At 34.2% G+C, this 18,448-nt stretch overlaps 1 protein-coding gene across 2 annotated transcripts in view; it reads left to right on the forward strand.

The window, feature by feature from the left end:
• LOC132725666 (junctophilin-1-like) overlaps window positions 1-16,046 on the forward strand; it is a 47,808-nt gene extending 31,762 nt beyond the window's left edge. For both annotated transcript variants that reach the window (XM_060710852.1, XM_060710846.1), the window contains 4 exons: window positions 1,595-2,396; window positions 10,824-10,942; window positions 12,831-13,831; window positions 14,826-16,046. In XM_060710852.1, the coding sequence (XP_060566835.1) occupies window positions 1,595-2,396; window positions 10,824-10,942; window positions 12,831-13,831; window positions 14,826-14,912 (2,009 nt within the window). In that variant the 3' untranslated portion in view covers window positions 14,913-16,046. The remainder of the gene's footprint in view (window positions 1-1,594; window positions 2,397-10,823; window positions 10,943-12,830; window positions 13,832-14,825) is intronic.
• The last annotated feature ends 2,402 nt before the right edge of the window (window positions 16,047-18,448 follow it).

An 18,448-nucleotide genomic window follows, 5' to 3' on the forward strand; every position in this document is an offset into this window, starting at 1 on the left:
TATTGTTTTCGAATCTCTGATAAAAAAGCATGCTTCAGCGTGTATTATACTCTTGAAAATGCTATCATTACTTCTAAACTTAAGACCAAAATTGTGCATAAATTCTGCAATATTTGATACATTCCATATCTTATATTAATTTTTTTGTACCAGTTCATATAATTATCTGATTATTCACGGAAAGTTACGAAGAATGCCGATATTCAACGGGTGATCGTATAATTATGACGTATAATTATGGTACATTAGCTCCTCTTGTCATTTATATAGACAGTTTTATCTTCCATACCTTGTGCATTTAGCTGTAAGCTGTTTAACATCGTTGTCTAGAGAAAAGTGCAAGCTTGCAGAATATATTACTTCTACCTGCTACTATAAAATTATCGCTTTCTGTTAAATTACAGACTTCTCGAAAAGAAACAAATCATGCGAGCTTATAATAAGCGAAAGTATATTAATTGAATGATGTTTATAGACTTGTCGACCTGTTTTTTCCGCCTTTTCCCCTCGAATGATCTCCTTTTATTTAGATACAGCTCTCACGATATTATGAAACTTATTGCGGTGGTTAATTGAACACCAATGACGTCATATTGCCTGTGCGATAAGAGATAACTCCGAAAATATCGTGCATTTTTATAGATTTTGCTTGCTATTCTCGTGATGATTAGAAAAATAACACAGTTACAAACATAGATGATAGCAGTTCAATGTCGCAGGTGCTTTATAAAGACACTGACTCTCTTCATTTTACTTGTAATTATAGAATCAATAAAACATGAACTGTTTACCATGGACACAAGATTGACGCTGTGTCGAGGACCGAAGACATTGCAGTAGTAAATCAAACTTAGAATAGATAGATAAATGACAAAAGTATAAGGCTATCATTTTTTGTTGTTTAAATATGTTGATTTACAGTTTTAGTATACCTGCCATCAATATAATGTAAAATTCCGGCACTTCTCACAACTGTTTATTTCGAAAGTTGTCGGAGGACAGGATGTCATTAATTGCTGTTGGTCGCACAGACGCACTTATACATGTACAGTATAAACTCTGTAGAATGACCCTCTGTTGAGCAATAACCTCTATACAACAACGATATTATTCCGATTTACACTGCAGTTCACCTCTGTATAGCAAGACACTCAGCAACAACCCAAACATTTCTCTCCAAATGGATATTGCTCTGCAGAGGTTATCCTGTATAATAATTATCTTTATCAGTCACGGAAAGTGACGAAAAATTCCGAACTTTATCGAGATTATGATAAATACATCCCTAAAAGCCACGAACACTTTTTATACAATTTCCAGCATGATAGTTTTTACAGTTTTGACTAAAAATTAATTTCTTGAGATAGAATGCCAAGTTTTCTGCTTAAGTTTGAATCACGTAACCTTAATTTTATTGTTGGATTGTGGAATTTGCATAAAAAAACGACACAGTCATGAAAATTTAACAAATTATTGGTTTTACACCATAGAATTCAGTCATTTTATACAAAATGATTTAAACAATAATACAGTTTTCAATTATTTTTTTTACTTTATCAAGATGTCAGATAATGCAAAATATTTTATTTTTCAGGCTCATACCAGGGACAATGGTTGAGGGGGATGCGACACGGTTATGGCGTCCGAAAGAGTGTGCCTTATGGTTTAGCTTCACACTATCGACCAAAGGCTCTTCGGGCGTCACTGACCTCCCTTCGAAGCGAAAACGAGGACGAACAAGTTGTCAAAAATCGGGATAAAAAGCTTGATGAAGCAAGAGGTGGGTTCGTTTTGAAAGCCCGCAGCGACGAGACACCACCTACTCGTCGTAGATCTTTTTTCGATAAACAGGGGAGATCTAGTTTACGTAAAACTTTAATGTCGGGTTTACGTTTAAAGAAACAAAAAAGCACAGGTGATATAAATGATTCCCCAAAACGTCAAACAGGTTCTGTTCGCAGCACAATCAGCAGTCTAAGTCATGTAAGTGCCGAATCCACGCAAAGTGGAATGACGAACGCATCAATGTACACCGATAGTAATTTAAGTTTTGTAAGTCAGGATGACATCACTGACGTCAACGTAACGGAAACGTATATGGGTGAGTGGAAAAACGATAAAAGATCAGGATTTGGTGTCAGTGAACGATCTGATGGATTAAAATATGAAGGGGAATGGTTTAACAATAAAAAATACGGATACGGTGTTACGACATTCAAAGAAGGTACAAAAGAAGAAGGGAAATATAAAAATAATGTGCTTATATCATCAGGAAAGAAAACTAAATTGTTTTTGATACGGACTTCCAAGTTGAGAGAGAGAATAGACAATGCAGTATTGTCAGCTCAAAGAGGTGCGCAAATTGCCCTACAAAAAGCGGATATAGCTATTACTAGGTATGATATAAAACTTATTACTATTTATTATATTGAATTATATTCAATTTTCAGGTATTTATGTAAGAATTAAATACCACGATAAAAGCAGTCATATTAATTAATTAAGAATTCCTGCCAATATTGTATGCAACGAAAATATTCTAGATCTTTTAAAGGGACTCCACTGAGGTTTAAAGCCTAAAAACATAACATAAATGAGCTGGGACACTTTAAACAGAAATATATGCAAATATGGTTAAGAAATATAATTTGAAATAAATTGAAAATCGTATTTTTATGCTTTTTTAAGCCCGATTTGAGTGAAAAGTGTTAAAACGCTTTTCATTTTTACAATTTGAATAATTATTCTGGAAAAACGAAGTGCGCGAATGATCTGAAATTTTGCACAAAGATTAGTGGTCTAAACTACATCAAATTGTACAATTATCTGAAAAAAATATTTTCAGTCCCATCATGTCAAAAAAACTCAGTGGAGTCCCTTTAATATCTGTGAAATATTGAGTGAATTTAATAAACTTAAATATTGGTAAGTTTGAGAATGTGTATTGCTTTCACATTCATATCAATGTATGATAATTTACTACAAGCATTTTCAGTTATGTATTGAAGTACATGCACATATAAAAGTCGTCTTCTTTCAAGCAACAGTGCACAGTTGCACTCTTAATTAGCACGTGAATTTGGCTTATTTGTTGTTGTTTTTTTTAATGAAAAAGATGATATCTTAAAAAATTTCCCAGACAAAAGAACTATCCAGTCAAATATTCGCTTTTCAAACATCCTTTGTCAATGTTCCAATTAAAGCCATAATGCATTCGTTAGTCAAATGTCCTGGTCAGTGTCCCTGTTAAGGCCATTCGTTATTCAATTTCTCAAACATCGTTGTCAGTGCTCCAAGTAGGGCCATTTGTTTGTCAAATTTCCTTGTCAGTGTTCCAATTAAGGCCGTACGTTAGTCCAATGTCCTGGCCAGCATTCCAATTAAGGCCAATCGTTTGTCAAATATCCTGGTCATTGTTCCAATTAAGGCCATTTGCTAGTCAAATATCCTGGTCATTGTTCCAATTAAGGCCATTCGTTAGTCAAATATCCTGGTCATCGTTCCAATTAAGGCCATTTTCTAGTCAAATATCCTGGTCATTGTTCCAATTAAGGCCATTTGCTAGTCAAATATCCTGGTCATTGTTCCAATTAAGGCCATTCGTTAGTCAAATATCCTGGTCATCGTTCCAATTAAGGCCATTTTCTAGTCAAATATCCTGGTCATTGTTCCAATTAAGGCCATTTGCTAGTCAAATATCCTGGTCATTGTTCCAATTAAGGCCATTCGTTAGTCAAATATCCTGGTCATCGTTCCAATTAAGACCATTTGCTAGTCAAACATCCTGGTAATTGCTCCAATTAGGGCTATTCGTCAGTCAAATATCCTGGTCATCGTTCCAATTAAGGCAATTCGTTAGTCAAATATCCTGGTCATTGTTCCAATTAAGACCATTTGCTAGTCAATCATCCTGGTAATTGCTCCAATTTAGGCTATTCGTCAGTCAAATATCCTGATCATCGTTCCAATTAAGGCAATTCGTTAGTCAAATATCCTGGTCATTGTTCCAATTAAGGTTATTCGTTATTCAAATATCCAGATCATCATTCCAATTAAGGTCATGCGTTAGTCAAATATCCTGATCATCGTTCCAATGAAGGTCATTCGTTAGTCAAATATCCTGATCATTATTCCAATTAAGGTCATGCGTTAGTCAAATATCCTGATCATCGTTCCAATTAAGGTCATTCGTTAGTCAAATATCCTGGTAATTGTTCCAATTAAGACCATTCGTTAACCAAATATCATGGTAATTATTCTAATAAAGGTCATTCGTTCGTCAAATATCCCGGTCGTTGTTTCAGTTAAGGCCATTTATTAGTAAATTATCATTGTCAGTGTTCCAATTAAGATAATTTGTAAGTCAAATTTTCTGTTCAGTGTTCCAAGTAAGGTCATACGTTAGTGTAATTTTCTGGTCCGTGTTCTTATTAAGGTCTTTGTCAGTAAAAACAACCTTGTCAGTGTTCCAATTTAGATCATTCTTTAGTAAAATATCTGTCAGTTTTTAGAAAGATGAAATGTTAGTCAAATATCCTTGAGAATGTTTTAATTTAGGTCATTCGTTAATAAAATATCCCTGTAAGTAATCTAATTAATTAAGGTCATATATTATTCAAGTCATTCTTTAGTCAAATAACCTGGTCAGTTTACTAACGAAGGTCATTCTTTTGTTAAACAAATATCAGTTTACTAAACAATGTCATCCATTTGTCCAATGGTCCGGTCAATTTGCTTGTACAGATCTTTTATCAGTTATAATGTCAGTTATTTTAACACATGCGGTGATTTATTGTACCCATGATTTGTCAAATAATTCAAACAGATTTTTTTCTAATGATACAATCTACAAAGTTTTTTTACCAAAGTTTTTTTTTAAAGATAATTTGGTGATATAATTATATTTTCCATGACAACGTCTGTTTCTATGTTTGTATCTATCAGATTATTTAGTAAAGCCCTTTTTGTCAAATGCATTATATAACGGCAAGGATCGTAATCGTGATCGACAACAGTTGGTTGTCAAATATTCTGGTCAGTGTTCTAAGCAAGGCCATTCGTTTGTCAATTAACGGTGTCAGTTCACTAACGAAGATATTTATTTGCTAGTCAACGGTGTGCGTGTTAAGACAAATAAGCAAGTTAGTTTACTGATGAAGGTGCTTCGTTTAGTCAATTTACTTACAATGGTCTTTCGTTGGTGAGGTAATCGTGCAAGTTTACTAACGTAGATATTTAGAAGTCGAACAATCTGGTCAGTGTTCTAATCAAGGTCATCCATCAGTACAAGGGCTGTCCCAAAAAATCATGGTCAGCAGCTTTTAAATACAAAATACTCAACAAGGCAATACTGAGTGTGTACATGCAAAACATGAGCAAGATATTGCACTCTTGTCAGTTTACTAAAGGGATTGCTTCGTCAGTCAAATAATCTGGTCAGTAATGTGACCTTTGATTTATCAATTTTTTAAAAAAAATTCTATGTCATATTATACGCATAAAATTACTGATCCGGCGAGTGACATATGCTTTCCATCTGTCAAATAATCTGACAAGTTATATTATATGTATGCTTGTATCTATCAGGATTGTCTTGTAATTAATGTAACTAATCATCACCTTATGTCAGAAATTTTTATGGCAAGAGTTGTGGTAATATGTTTTCTCAATCGTGCGGAATTCAAATGATTTGGCTAAGATTTCTCAAGTAGGTGATTGTCTGTAAAACAATCTGGTCAACGACTGTCTGACCAGTCCGGGTCATCATCAATGTTAACATAGATTTATATTTTTGTGCTTGTTGATGTGATCGGAGTAAACAAAACTTTTTTTCCCCCAATACTTATAATACAAGAAACATGACGGAAAAGCCCGATGTTTCACGGATGAGTTTAACCAATTACAAACCAATCAAAATAATTAAGAAGTGCAAATTGAATCAGTCAGCATGTACAACTTGTGTTATGCATCTACGTACAGATGGAATAGATAAAAACCATACACATTACCAAAAGTATTTTTATAATCGGATGTGTGCCAAGAAATTAATGGTCCATGATTTCCTCTGAAAGCTGTAGACTGGTACTCACTCTCTAAATGCTAAACCAATCTTTTTACATTGTAACAGAATTGAGCCATGTCACGACAAAATCAACATAATGGGTTTGCGACAAGCATGGATCCAGACCAGCCTGCGCATCCGCGCAGTCTGATCAGGATCCATGCTGTTCGCTTACAGACCCTATAACAAATAGAGAAACTGATAGCGAACAGCATGGATCCTGATCAGACTGCGCGGATGCGCAGGCTGGTCTGGATCCATGCTGGTCGCAAACCCATTATGTTGGTTTTGTCGTGACACGGCTCAATTGATGTACAGACTGAGCTAAGGCAGCGCCGAAAACGTTACAGAACACGACTTTTCGGTTATTTATTTTGTAATGAATACTCACTTAAAAAAGGTAATTGTTTTATGAGACCCATTGAAAACTTCATTGATAGAATTAACTTTACTATACGATTCATTATTATTTAGGCTTCCATTCTTTAACTTTGATTTTTTTTAATAAATAAAATATGTGCATTGTCTCTATTGATTATGCTTCTTGTTGCTAAGGTAATTTATTTTCATTTCCGTAACGTAAAACACTACCAAGACATAACTTAGTAATTAACACCTCCGTTTTGCTAGATTACTCGAGACCTTGATACAAGAACGTACGTATTGTATGTTTTAACAAAAGCAGTAATGACGTCATTTAGCATACCAATCTCCATGCGAGTAATTCTATGAATGAAACAACAAGCAATAGAGAAGAGAAAAGATGTTAAATGAAACGTAAAGAGAAGAAAACCCGACATTGATGAAGTGTTTTGTATACGCTCTCAACACATAAATCAATATTTCTAAAATGGGAATCTTCTTTAACAACAGACAAAATTCATTTACATTTTCTGAACACGTCTCTAGAGTGACATTAAAACACTGTTAATAACGCAAAATAAACCCCTTTGGTCATTTTAAGTGCATTTAGCTTTTGTATTTCTGTTGATTTTAGAACTTTGCTGAATATTAAATACAACGAATACTTGAGTATAATTAAATTTAATTCCATCTGAAGTTGTTTTTCTCATACATCACACTTTAAGGAAATCAATATTATAATAAGTATATAATTATATGAGTATATACATACATGTATATATATCGATCAAAAACTTTAATTCGCATGAAGAGAACAGTCTAGACCAACATTGAAATGTGTCTTATTTTATTTCTATAAAACGTCTTTCATTTTCTCACACTTTCACAAAATTATTTTGCCGAGCTTTTGGCCAACTCTTTCGACATATAGATAATAAATCAAAGCACAGAAGGCGCTGAATTTGTTTGGGTCTCAGAATGTCAGAAAGGTGAAGGTTGTGAGATTATAAAACAATTTGTCTTTGTATAGTGCCACCAACGCTTTCCAGCGTTTTAATTGTGGTAGATTGGCTATAAGAATAATTGCAACACTGATATTCGGTCCAATGTTTATTTGACTTAAACAGTTTGAAAAAAAATGAGTTACCTTAACTGGGATTTGAACTCCAGACCTCTCGCTTCCTAAGCGAGTGCGCAAACCCCTCGGCCACGGTGAATTTATATGTGAGCGGCCTGAAGAAAACCATATTATTCTAGTTAGGGTTTGTAACGACGCTAACTGTTGTTTAACACTTGTGTAAATAATCATGGCGCTTACTATAAGCATGTATATCTATAAAGAATAAAACAATATTAGAAATCTTCGACCATTCGGGAATTATTTTGCTTGAATATTAATCCGCCTGTCATGTGACCATATTTACGCAGTGATCTCCCCTAAATTTTCCGGCCTAAGTGTTACATATAAAGGGGAGTAACCGCTTCAAAAAAGCGGACTACTTTCGGCACTTGCAATTAACAGCATTAGAGTCTGAAATTTCGCTACCATTATTTGTTTGGTCTGACGACCCAAACAAATAAAAACTAAAGTATCCGCATAGGAATATAGTAACTGAATTAAAGTCTACGATCCATATTTAATCAGTTTTAACTAACTTACATCCGGGCCCCTAGACACAGTTATCTAATTTCTAACCGCAAAATGCATCGCCAGCGTCTAACAGAACGCCTGTATCCAAGCGGCCGTCCAAATACGGCAAAAATATGGGTCATAAAAAGGTAAAGAAAAGAAACCAACAAAACAAAAACAAAAACACATTTACTTCGTTAATTCAGTTTTGTGTATTCAGTTATTTTTCACTTTTAGAAAAATAAAACAAACAGAAATGTTCATCGATTGCCTGGATATTTGAATTTTTATTCTTTTACGCACTTAAATTAAGTGAAATTATATTATAATTATGTTGTATTAACGCAGTACCTCACAGTTTTGCCTCAGAAGAGGTATACTAAGGTATATCTTGTGGCATGCTTGAGGTCTGCACTTTTACAAAGTCTTCCCAGTACAATGTCACGTGTGAGAGAAGATGATAAACCACTAGGCCAATATTCAATATAGTTGTAAGGGGGGGGGGGGGGGGGTAAGGGGGGATAAGTTTTGATGCTAAGTACTCTTTAGTCTTCTAAATGATAAATTATTCCTTTTGTTTGTATTTTTCATGGTTCCTTGTATCGTTGTTAAAGAAATGACTCTTTAATGTAAGAGACTGCAAACTGAAGCAGACGACAATAATTAGTGAGGAGATAGATAGACAGTGTCGTAACAGATGAATAATTCAGTTCCTGTTTTTACCGCATGAATATTTAACAGACAAGAAGGCGTTAAAAGTCTCCATCTTTTTGTAACAGCTCGTCAATGATAAACTTATGAGCTTGCAATATTCCATAATGTCCTAAAGAATCATATTTTAAAAGCTGTCATATCTTAAAACCCGGAAAAAGATCTCGTGGCAGAATTGATATAAGTAATTCCCACTACAGTATTTATAGAACTAGATTTAGATCTTTTTCAGTGATAAAAAAATCATTTCTCGACTTTAACTTAAAGTCTGGTTCGGTGCTATAGAAGTGTAGTCGTAGAAATATTTAATACATGTATATTATTTCACTCATGATTTTTTATTGTATATTCATTTAGAAAATAACTAATATTTTCAACATGAACGTGTAGCCAACATCATCAGAAAAGGTCGTGCCTTAAAGACCTATCATGACTCGCTCATTCTTTTAAAATGTCCATTGTAAGATACATAATATACAAAAATAACAGAATTTTATGCCATTTCAAGGTAAGAAATAAAGAGGGCATACATTTGTTGTACTGCTTGCCAATTGAATGTGATATCTGTATATAAAGGTGTACTATCAAAATACATTTTTAGTTCGTTGTTGGCCTTTAATAACTTGAAAAATGTATCGAAACAGCATACAGGTGATCATTAATGACGTCAAAAGTACCTCCCACCCACCTTATCAAGACAAATACATTATATTTATAGTTTTCTATTAATTCCCACTACAGCAATATAACACAAAAATAAATGTATCAAATTTACAATTTATAACTCTACAAGACAGAGTTGCCTAACCAGCCCTCACATTCTATAATAGTCAGGTATTAAGCGGTACACCTACAGATATGTTACCATGCCAACATATTGTTGACATACGAGAAATATATTTTTCCTATGTCGAGAATATGTTCAACCAATTATTTGCACGTGTGAATATACATTTAGATATATGGTACCGTGTCTCACTGAGAACTTATTACTGTTCAACTGTCATATATAACAGTCAAAACCGTTATCTCACTGAGTGTAATCTAAAAATATAGTTAACATTTTTTTCATAATTATTTTCTTTCAACAACAGAAATTGATTCTTATTTATAGTTTTAGTTCGCACAGAATAGTCGTTTAGAACACAATTCTAACACTCCTAAGTACCAACCACGTGTCATGCAATAGGTTAAGTTTAGTTTCAGTCTCTGAGCACTATCAGCTATGATAGGACGTGTGTCCAACCAAACTCTTTACTGGCTGGTGAGCACTGATAAAATAACAACTGATCGTTCCAGATTCTAAGCAGAAAAAGTCCGCGGTGAAAGTGTTAAGCAAATGGACGGTCTTGTTAAAGTATGATTACCCTGGTGAATGATTTAGAATTTATGATGTTTTTCTTATTCAAGTCAAAAAATTATAAGTGTATCCTTCGTGTCTTTAACGATTAAAAGGAAGTGATATCAAGTTCAAGTTATTCAGGTACAAAAGAAAGGAAAGACAGTCTAAATTATTTTTTTAACTCTTGATAATGGCAGCATAACCATAAATTATTATTAAGGTAATTAAAGGGACGTTACTCATTTAAGTAGCATAAACATTCAATATAGAGTTATGTACCTTCATGTTAGTTAAAACTTATCTAGTTATAAATGGTGTTCCAATGTTGTGAATTGAGCAATGCACTTTGAATGTTACATTTCAGAATTACTCCAATCTTTTAAAATCCAAAGCTTGTTTAATATAAGTTTTTGTTTGATATAAAATAAATCCCTTCTTTTGATCAACTTTTATTTATTTGATTGACTATTTTATGTGATGATTTTATTGACATTTATAACTGTTTGAGATTGGTTTGACCGTACAGACTAAGATTTAAACAACATGAATTGTTCTATTGAACGGTCAACTGGTCATGTGCATCTTCTTTTTTTCTTACCTTGTTTTCTTATCAGTTGAATGGGTTATTAAAACATGTCTGATAGAAACTGTATGTATGTAGTATGTAAATCAGTTGTACTGATATTGATAATAGATGTAATCATTTTGTTATTCAGGATGGCGAACGCTAGGGCAAAGGCGGAACAGGCTGATCAGGCGGCCCTGAAAGCCGAGCAAGACTCGGACACAGCTAGGTTAAAAGCTAAACAATATGCACCAGAATTTCACCAACCAGGTATATTTAAAATATCCATTATATTACTTACGCAATTATGTCTGTCGGTTTGACAATAAGTTTGTTTGTTTTGGGTTTTACGTCACATTGACACAGTATAGGTCATATCGCGACGTTCCAGCTTTACTGGTGGAGAAAGACCTCAGGTGCCCTTCCGTGCATTATTTCAGGCACGAACGGGCACCTGAGTAGAACCACCGACGTTCCGTAAGTTAGCTGGATAGCTTCCTCACATGAAAGAATCCAAAGTCCCTGTCGGAATTCGAACCCACAGCGGTGAGGGGCAAGTGATTTGAAGTCAACGACCTTAACCACTCGGCCACGGACGCCCCTTGACAATGAGTATTTGATTATCATCCCAGGAATCTTTAGGCGGGACATTTAGTTGTTTCTATGTCCTACACGTCTTTATTTTCTGTCTTCTTACCTCGGGTAGGGTGTAGGTCAATTTATCTTAATATAAGGCTAATACATTAAATTTTCAAAGTAAATTACGGATTTACAAATTAATTACAAATTTTATGTTAAATTAATAAAATATTTCAAATGCGTGACTAACGCATTAAGGGCTATTTATTTGCATAATTTTACCTTTATTTGGTTATTTTTTTGGATTGAAAGTGTCGTTTACAATGTGCAAATTTCTCTCTTTGTTCACTTGACAATATTTTTAAACACATTTTCATTTTTTTTCATGAAAATAAGCATGAATCAGGAGGCGTGCTGCTTTAAGTGACGGGAATAACATTACATTTCCCCAAACATTATTTACTATCCACTTCTATTCCGATGAAAATGAGAAGTCGACGGTTTACTTATATGTATAGAGTTTGTAAATTTTCTTTTCAAACATATTAAGTACGATAAAATATGGTTTTGATAGTGACAAGATACTCCATGACTATGCTCACAATAAGATATAACACGTTCTTCAAACGTATTTAAAGATTTTGTTTCATTTGAGGTACTTTTTACTGACAACATTAATTTTATTACCATTCTCCAAAGTATTTTGAAAAATGCTTACGCAAGGAAATACATTTTACCTCACATTACTACTTTCGTTATAGTTTAAATTTACATGAGTGTCATTGAAAAAAGAAACAGTACAAACATTTCTGATATAATTTTTAAACATGAATTGGTCTAATAATAATTTGAGCCGCGTCACGACAAAACAAACGTAATGCGTTTGCGACCAGCATGGATCCAGACCAGACTGCGCATCCGCGCAGTCTGATCAGGATCCATGCTGTTCGCTTAGAAACCCTATTACAAGTAGAGAAACTGATAGCGAACAGCATGGATCCTGATCAGACTGCGCGGAAGCGCAGGCTGGTCTGTTTCCATGCTGGTCGCAAACGCATTACGTTGGTTTTGTCGTGACGCGGCTCATTTATATATAGATGTAGTTTGTGATACATGTTCCGATATTATATATCTAATCATTGCCGATCATAAATTATTGTAGAACAAAATATTATTATTCATTTTATAAATGTTCATACTAAATCACTAAGAACTTAATCAACCTTCTCTTTTTCTTATCCAAACGTTACATTTCTACAGTTTTTATCCAAACTTTAAATACTTACGGGAAATGTAACCAATGTAGACCAATCCATTGAAATGCGTTTTCTCCAGTAGTACGAAATACAAATATTCAAATTTTCGTTCCCATTAAAATTTCATTATTTGCGTACTTTGATACAATGATAATTACATGTCACACCAGAGCGTATTAATCGTCATATTGCAATGGATAACAATTAATATGAACAACACACGTTAAAGTTTGTGGCACATATTCTTTTGCAGTTTTTTCTTCAAGAATACATATAGGTTTGTTTATTGAATAGTTATATCAATTTTTGTTATTTTATTTAAGGCACAGACATAATCAAGAAAAAACTTATGGAACAGAACCATAACGGTCAACCAATAGATGAACACTATGACTTCAGCCATATGGAAATGCAGCAGAACCACAATCCGCATCAGCGCTCAAAATCCATGATGATGCGGAATGAGGACGGTACACGGGGCTTATCGCCCTCCATGGCCATGGACCAAGGATTTGGTCCGAGTAGAAAAACTAGTGCACAGGCGGATTTTAATTATTTAAGTGTTAACAATCCTTTGCTACAAACGACGCCAAATTCCCTCAACCCTTCTCAAGAAACTGTGATTTCCAATCATTCTTCGCATAACCGGAGTCCTTCATTAAAAATAAGACGGTATAGCTTTTTAGCTGGCTCAAGAAGAGGGCGTGGCTTTAGTGAATTATTTAATTCCACTATTTTAAATGACCATTTTGATCAGTATTCGGCTCAACAAGACGACAGTGGCCTAGGAAGGGATTTTCTAACCCCGCAGGACCGCGTTTCCAATCGTGTACACCCCAGTGATACTTCTCCAGATTCCGGCGTCTCGGAGGGCGTGGACGAAGGGGCTCGCCCTTTTACTCGCCGTAGAACTCTACCATGTATAGTTAAAGGCGATGAAAACAGCGCCAAAGCAGCAGTAAAAGAACAGGCTCATAGCAGTGAAAATTTAGCTAGAAAGAATCCAGAAACTTACATCATAGAAAATGGTATTAGAAAAAGGGTAAAGGGGGTTACACGAAATCCACAGCCAACAAACAGAGCGTCCTCTAGAAGTGATTTACCAAATGAGTATAGAATTGAAAGCCAAAATCCAATGGCAAGGGCGGGTAAGCACGGTAGTCTTCCAGATATCACTGCCATTCAAAAGACAGAGAAGCCTTCTATGACAAGAGAGGAGGCTTATAAATTAAGCACCGCCCGAAGGGAGGAGCTTCGCAGACTCCAAGATTTAGCAGAGAGGCGCCGACAGGGAGATGTAACTGTTATTCTAGGAGATTTAAGGGTAAGATTCTTGCTATTTTATCTAACTTGAGCACATGGGTGCTTGTGATGACATGGTGTCAGTAGTCCGTCATTATCCACAAAAACCTTGAAACAACATCTCCTAAATATTTGGCGGATTTTAACATGGCAGAAATGACCTTTGGATGACCCTCTACAAAATGATGTAAATGGTTCCAGTCTGAGGTACAAGTAGGTCACAGGAACTAGAAATAACTTTAAAATGAAATCTTTAAAAAATCCCTCCTCAGTTACTAGAACTTCAATGCCCAGAGCTTTAGATATTTGGCCTTGTCGTCCTCTATAAGTTAAATAAATCTCACCTCTGAAGTAAGAACTGGCCCCTCAGTTTATAGAGTAATATATAGGAAAACATATGTCTTATTTTGTCAATAAAAATGTCTATAGTTTAGTTATATAGCATGTAGCATGGCCTTCTGGACATATACAAAAGCTATAACAAAAATCATATCCTACGGTCAAAATAGCTTCACTCCTCCTCTAACAATATAATGCCAATAGCTTTTGGATTTCTTCATGTAGCACCACCTTGTGGTTCTCTACTAAAATGATATAAATCATGCCCATGTGGTAAAGGTGATCCCGTCCTAGGTATAGACTTAAAAACACATTTAAGTCTTCATGTTTGAAACTATTTTGTTAAAAATTCCCTTTTAATTTCACTTGTGTCAGTATTATTGGATTTCAGAGGCTACCAGAATTCTTCTAAATTCATCATCACTGTAGAAGTTTCGATGCACAATCTCCAAACTTGTGGATTCCTTTTTAGTAAGGAAACTTTCCAGATTCGGGAACATCGGTGGTACTACTCAGATGCCCGTTCGTGCCTGAAATTATGCATAAAGGGGCAAAGCTGGGAGGTCGTCATATAACCTTCACAGTTTTGGCGCGGCATAAAACCAAACCCCCAAAAAGACCCAAAAATGTTAAAAATCAATTTTCTTTTTTAAATGAATAAACATTTCTGTTTTCAGGATTTTGTGCAGCAAAGACAGCTATTAGTTTTGGTTATAGCATTGAATTTGAGTTTAGCTACAATGTTCTTCAACCTGCTGTCCTGAGCAGAAGAGTCGTTTGGTCATTCCTACCCATAATTCCCTGATTTTGGAGGATTTCTTGTCATGTCACGTGACATGGCAAAAGTGTTGAGGTTCCAATGTGGCGTCTTGCCTTTGGAAGGAATTTGGACGAGAGGAGAGCTTTTGATAAATATGATGTCCAATTTATCGCACGAGTTGGTGTCAGAAGGAGGTTGTGAGAATTTTTTTCATACAGAAGATGTTCGAACTTGTTAATGCAATGCAAAGAATGGCAAAATATCTTGGTTAATTCCGAGTGAAAAAATAGTTTGCTTCGAAAATGTAAATGGAAGGTTTATATGGAAAGAAGGAAAAATAATTTCACATTGCATGAAATACCTTGGAAATGTGCTTAGTGATTGTTTTGAAACAGTAGGAAATTTCCATGTACAAGAAAATCATAAATGGCCAGTGTAACTGGTCATTCAAGAACGAACAATGCGAGCAATGGAATTTTTAGACCAAAGATAGTGAAAAATATTTACATCATTACTTTGTTATTCGTTCAAAGCACAGCGAAACCTTTAGCTTCACGTGCTAAATTAAATCGTTTGCAAACACGAGCACTTTCAGCCAGTTAATATACCTCCAATTTGCTTTATATGATAAGCTATATAGTTTGGTTATTTTCCAGTTGACCACGTGATTTCATTTACTCCATTGTATCAACACCAATTATCATTTATACAGTCTCATGTTTTTTTCTTACCAAGTTTGTTGAATGAATTGTTATAATCTATTATGCAAATATTTTGTAGAACTCCAGTACTCGGAAGTGAAATCATTTTACCCTTGCCCGATATAGAACAAAATATATATAGTATTTTGAAAAAAAAATTGTAGATTTACTAGATTTATTTTAGAATATTGATTATAGTGTTATATAATTCATATATCAGATACAATAATTATTTCAATAGATTTAAACAAATTAATATTTCCAGATATCTTTAGAAACAGTTTCCTTATACTATATAAGTATTAATATAAAATCATAGTTAATATAATAATATGGAACGCCTGTAGTAATGTTATTTCAAATATAACATATCTGAGTAAAATTTAAAGTTGTTGGACAATCAGTTTCAAACAAATCTTATATCAAAATCTTTTCTTTTTTTTAAAAAACTTGCCATCTATTTAACTGTAAATCACCTTTTTTGATTGGTTAATTACGGTATTCAAGTCAGTTAATTAAGATTAAAGGTTGCTATGCGTGCATGCGTTGTTAAATCTTTAGTGTTGGAAACCAATTCAATTCTCATTTTTGTTCAAAAGAACGGGATTTTTAGCTTGTTTGTCAAAATATTTTTTATTATTTTATTGTTGACTGCATTAACGAAGTTCATATGACCATGATATTTTTCGTTCTTGTATTTATTGTGAAGTTTCGTGTGTGTTTGTTTCTCTATAAAAGCTGTGCTTCATTTATACAGAAATGTTTAAAAACCAAAACATCATTGTGTAAATATTACTTGTTTCTGAAAAAGTTTGTTTGTGTACATGAATACAAAAAGAATTTATATACATGTTAATGTTACCTACACTTTATTGAGTTATTTATGTCTTTCAGGATACGTGGTTTTTCATACTACCCCTCGACTACATGTTAGGGAATGTTGTTAGTAAACATGAACTGTTTCTATGGAAGGCCGTTGCTGTACTCTTATTACAGATTTGTTAATTTGCAGGAATCATTGAAAATTAATATAGGTTTTTGTATAACATTCTACTCATTTGCTACATTTAATGTTTGCATTATAAACTAGCCATTTTAAAGGCTTTCTGAATTTAACAATTTTGAAATAATTATGCAGCACCGGCGTTCCATATGTCTCATATAATTTATTATGTTTCATTGTTTAGGATCCTCCTTTTTATTTATTTTGTTGCCGTTTTGATGTTATCTATCTGTTAATGCATTATTGTCCAGTTTTCCCATATGTTTATATTTCAACTTGTATATATTGGATATACTCTCTTAATTATCAAAGCACAAGAAGGTAGATTTTAGATTTTAAAAAATGACCTTTTTTGCCTTACACTTTAGAGAGTTAGTCGGCGATACTGGAAAGTGAATGCAAAATTAAAACACGAGATTGCCTGAAAAATAAAAATATTTATTTTAGTTTAAATACCTTGGATAATAACAGTTAAGTAACATATGAGACAAAATGAAATAAAATATATCAATGTAATTGTTATAGTTTTTGGACAGATTTTTTTAGTGGTGTTCATTTTGATTGCTAGTAGCCGGGCATCAGTATTACCTCAAAATCATTTTGTATCATAATGATACAATCCATATCTGCCATAATGTCATCTGTTAAATAGAGATGTTCTGAGGCTCATGCCTTCACATGTGTGAGGGAAAAAGGCAAATCTACCGGATATTGTTGTTCACTTTTTAGTATCAAGTAATGACGTCATGAAGGCCCCTCTTACTTACAACCAGAAATACAGAATAAATTTAGATTCTTCTAACAACAGTGTTTTACCTTTTTCTGTTCTTCCCATTCAAATTTATGTTAACTTTAATTAAGCCGATCAAATAATGACATTTCAAGTACAGCAATTACATAAGGTATAGGAACATACATGTATATGTTTCAAGTTTATGCAATTCCATAATTTTCTACACTTTTTCCATATAGTCTACCCTATCAAGTGAAAAGTGCAATGAAAAAGCCAGGTTCATGTTACATATTTTGATTGCCGTCCGCGTTGACATTGAAGACAAGTGTAGAAAACAAAAAGAGAATTCAACAAAAATAGCATGTTTGCATAAAAGCAGACAAAACTCCAGTTACTGGTGACCCAACAATGACAAACATATTGCTTTTTAGCTCACCTGAGCATATGCTCAGGGTGAGCTATTAGGATCACTCTTCGTCCGTCGTCTGTCGTCCGTTCACACTTTTAAAACGACATCTCCTCTGAAACCATAAGGCAGATCATAATGAAACTTCACAGGGATGTTCCTTGTGTGAAGCCTTAACAAAGTTGTTCAAAGAATTCCATTCCATGCAGAACTCTGGTTGCCATGGCAACCAATAGGAAAAACTTTAAATATCTTCTTTTAAAAAACCCTAAGAGCTAGAGCTTAGATATTTGGCATGAAACATCTTCTAATGAGTGTCTACCAAGTTTGTTCAAATAAAAGCCCTGGGGTCAAAATTGGCCCCGCCCCAGGGGGTCTTTGATTTTCCCTATATGCATATAGTAAAAACTTAAAAAATCTTCTTTTAAAGAACCCAAAGAGCTAGAGCTAAGATATTTAGCATGAAACATCTTCTAATGAGTGTCTACCAAGTTTGTTCAAATAAAAGCCCTGGGGTCAAAATTGGCCCCGCCCCAGGGGGTCATTGATTTTCCCTATATGCATATAGTAAAAACTTAAAAAATCTTCTTTTAAAGAACCCAAAGAGCTAGAGCTAAGATATTTAGCATGAAACATCTTCTTATGAGTGTCTACCAAGTTTGTTCAAATAAAAGCCCTGTGGTCAAAATTGGCCCCG

This window comes from Ruditapes philippinarum, unplaced genomic scaffold, assembly GCF_026571515.1.
Source record: "Ruditapes philippinarum isolate M1 unplaced genomic scaffold, ASM2657151v2 ctg912_1_1_1_1, whole genome shotgun sequence".
Lineage (NCBI taxonomy): Eukaryota > Metazoa > Mollusca > Bivalvia > Venerida > Veneridae > Ruditapes > Ruditapes philippinarum.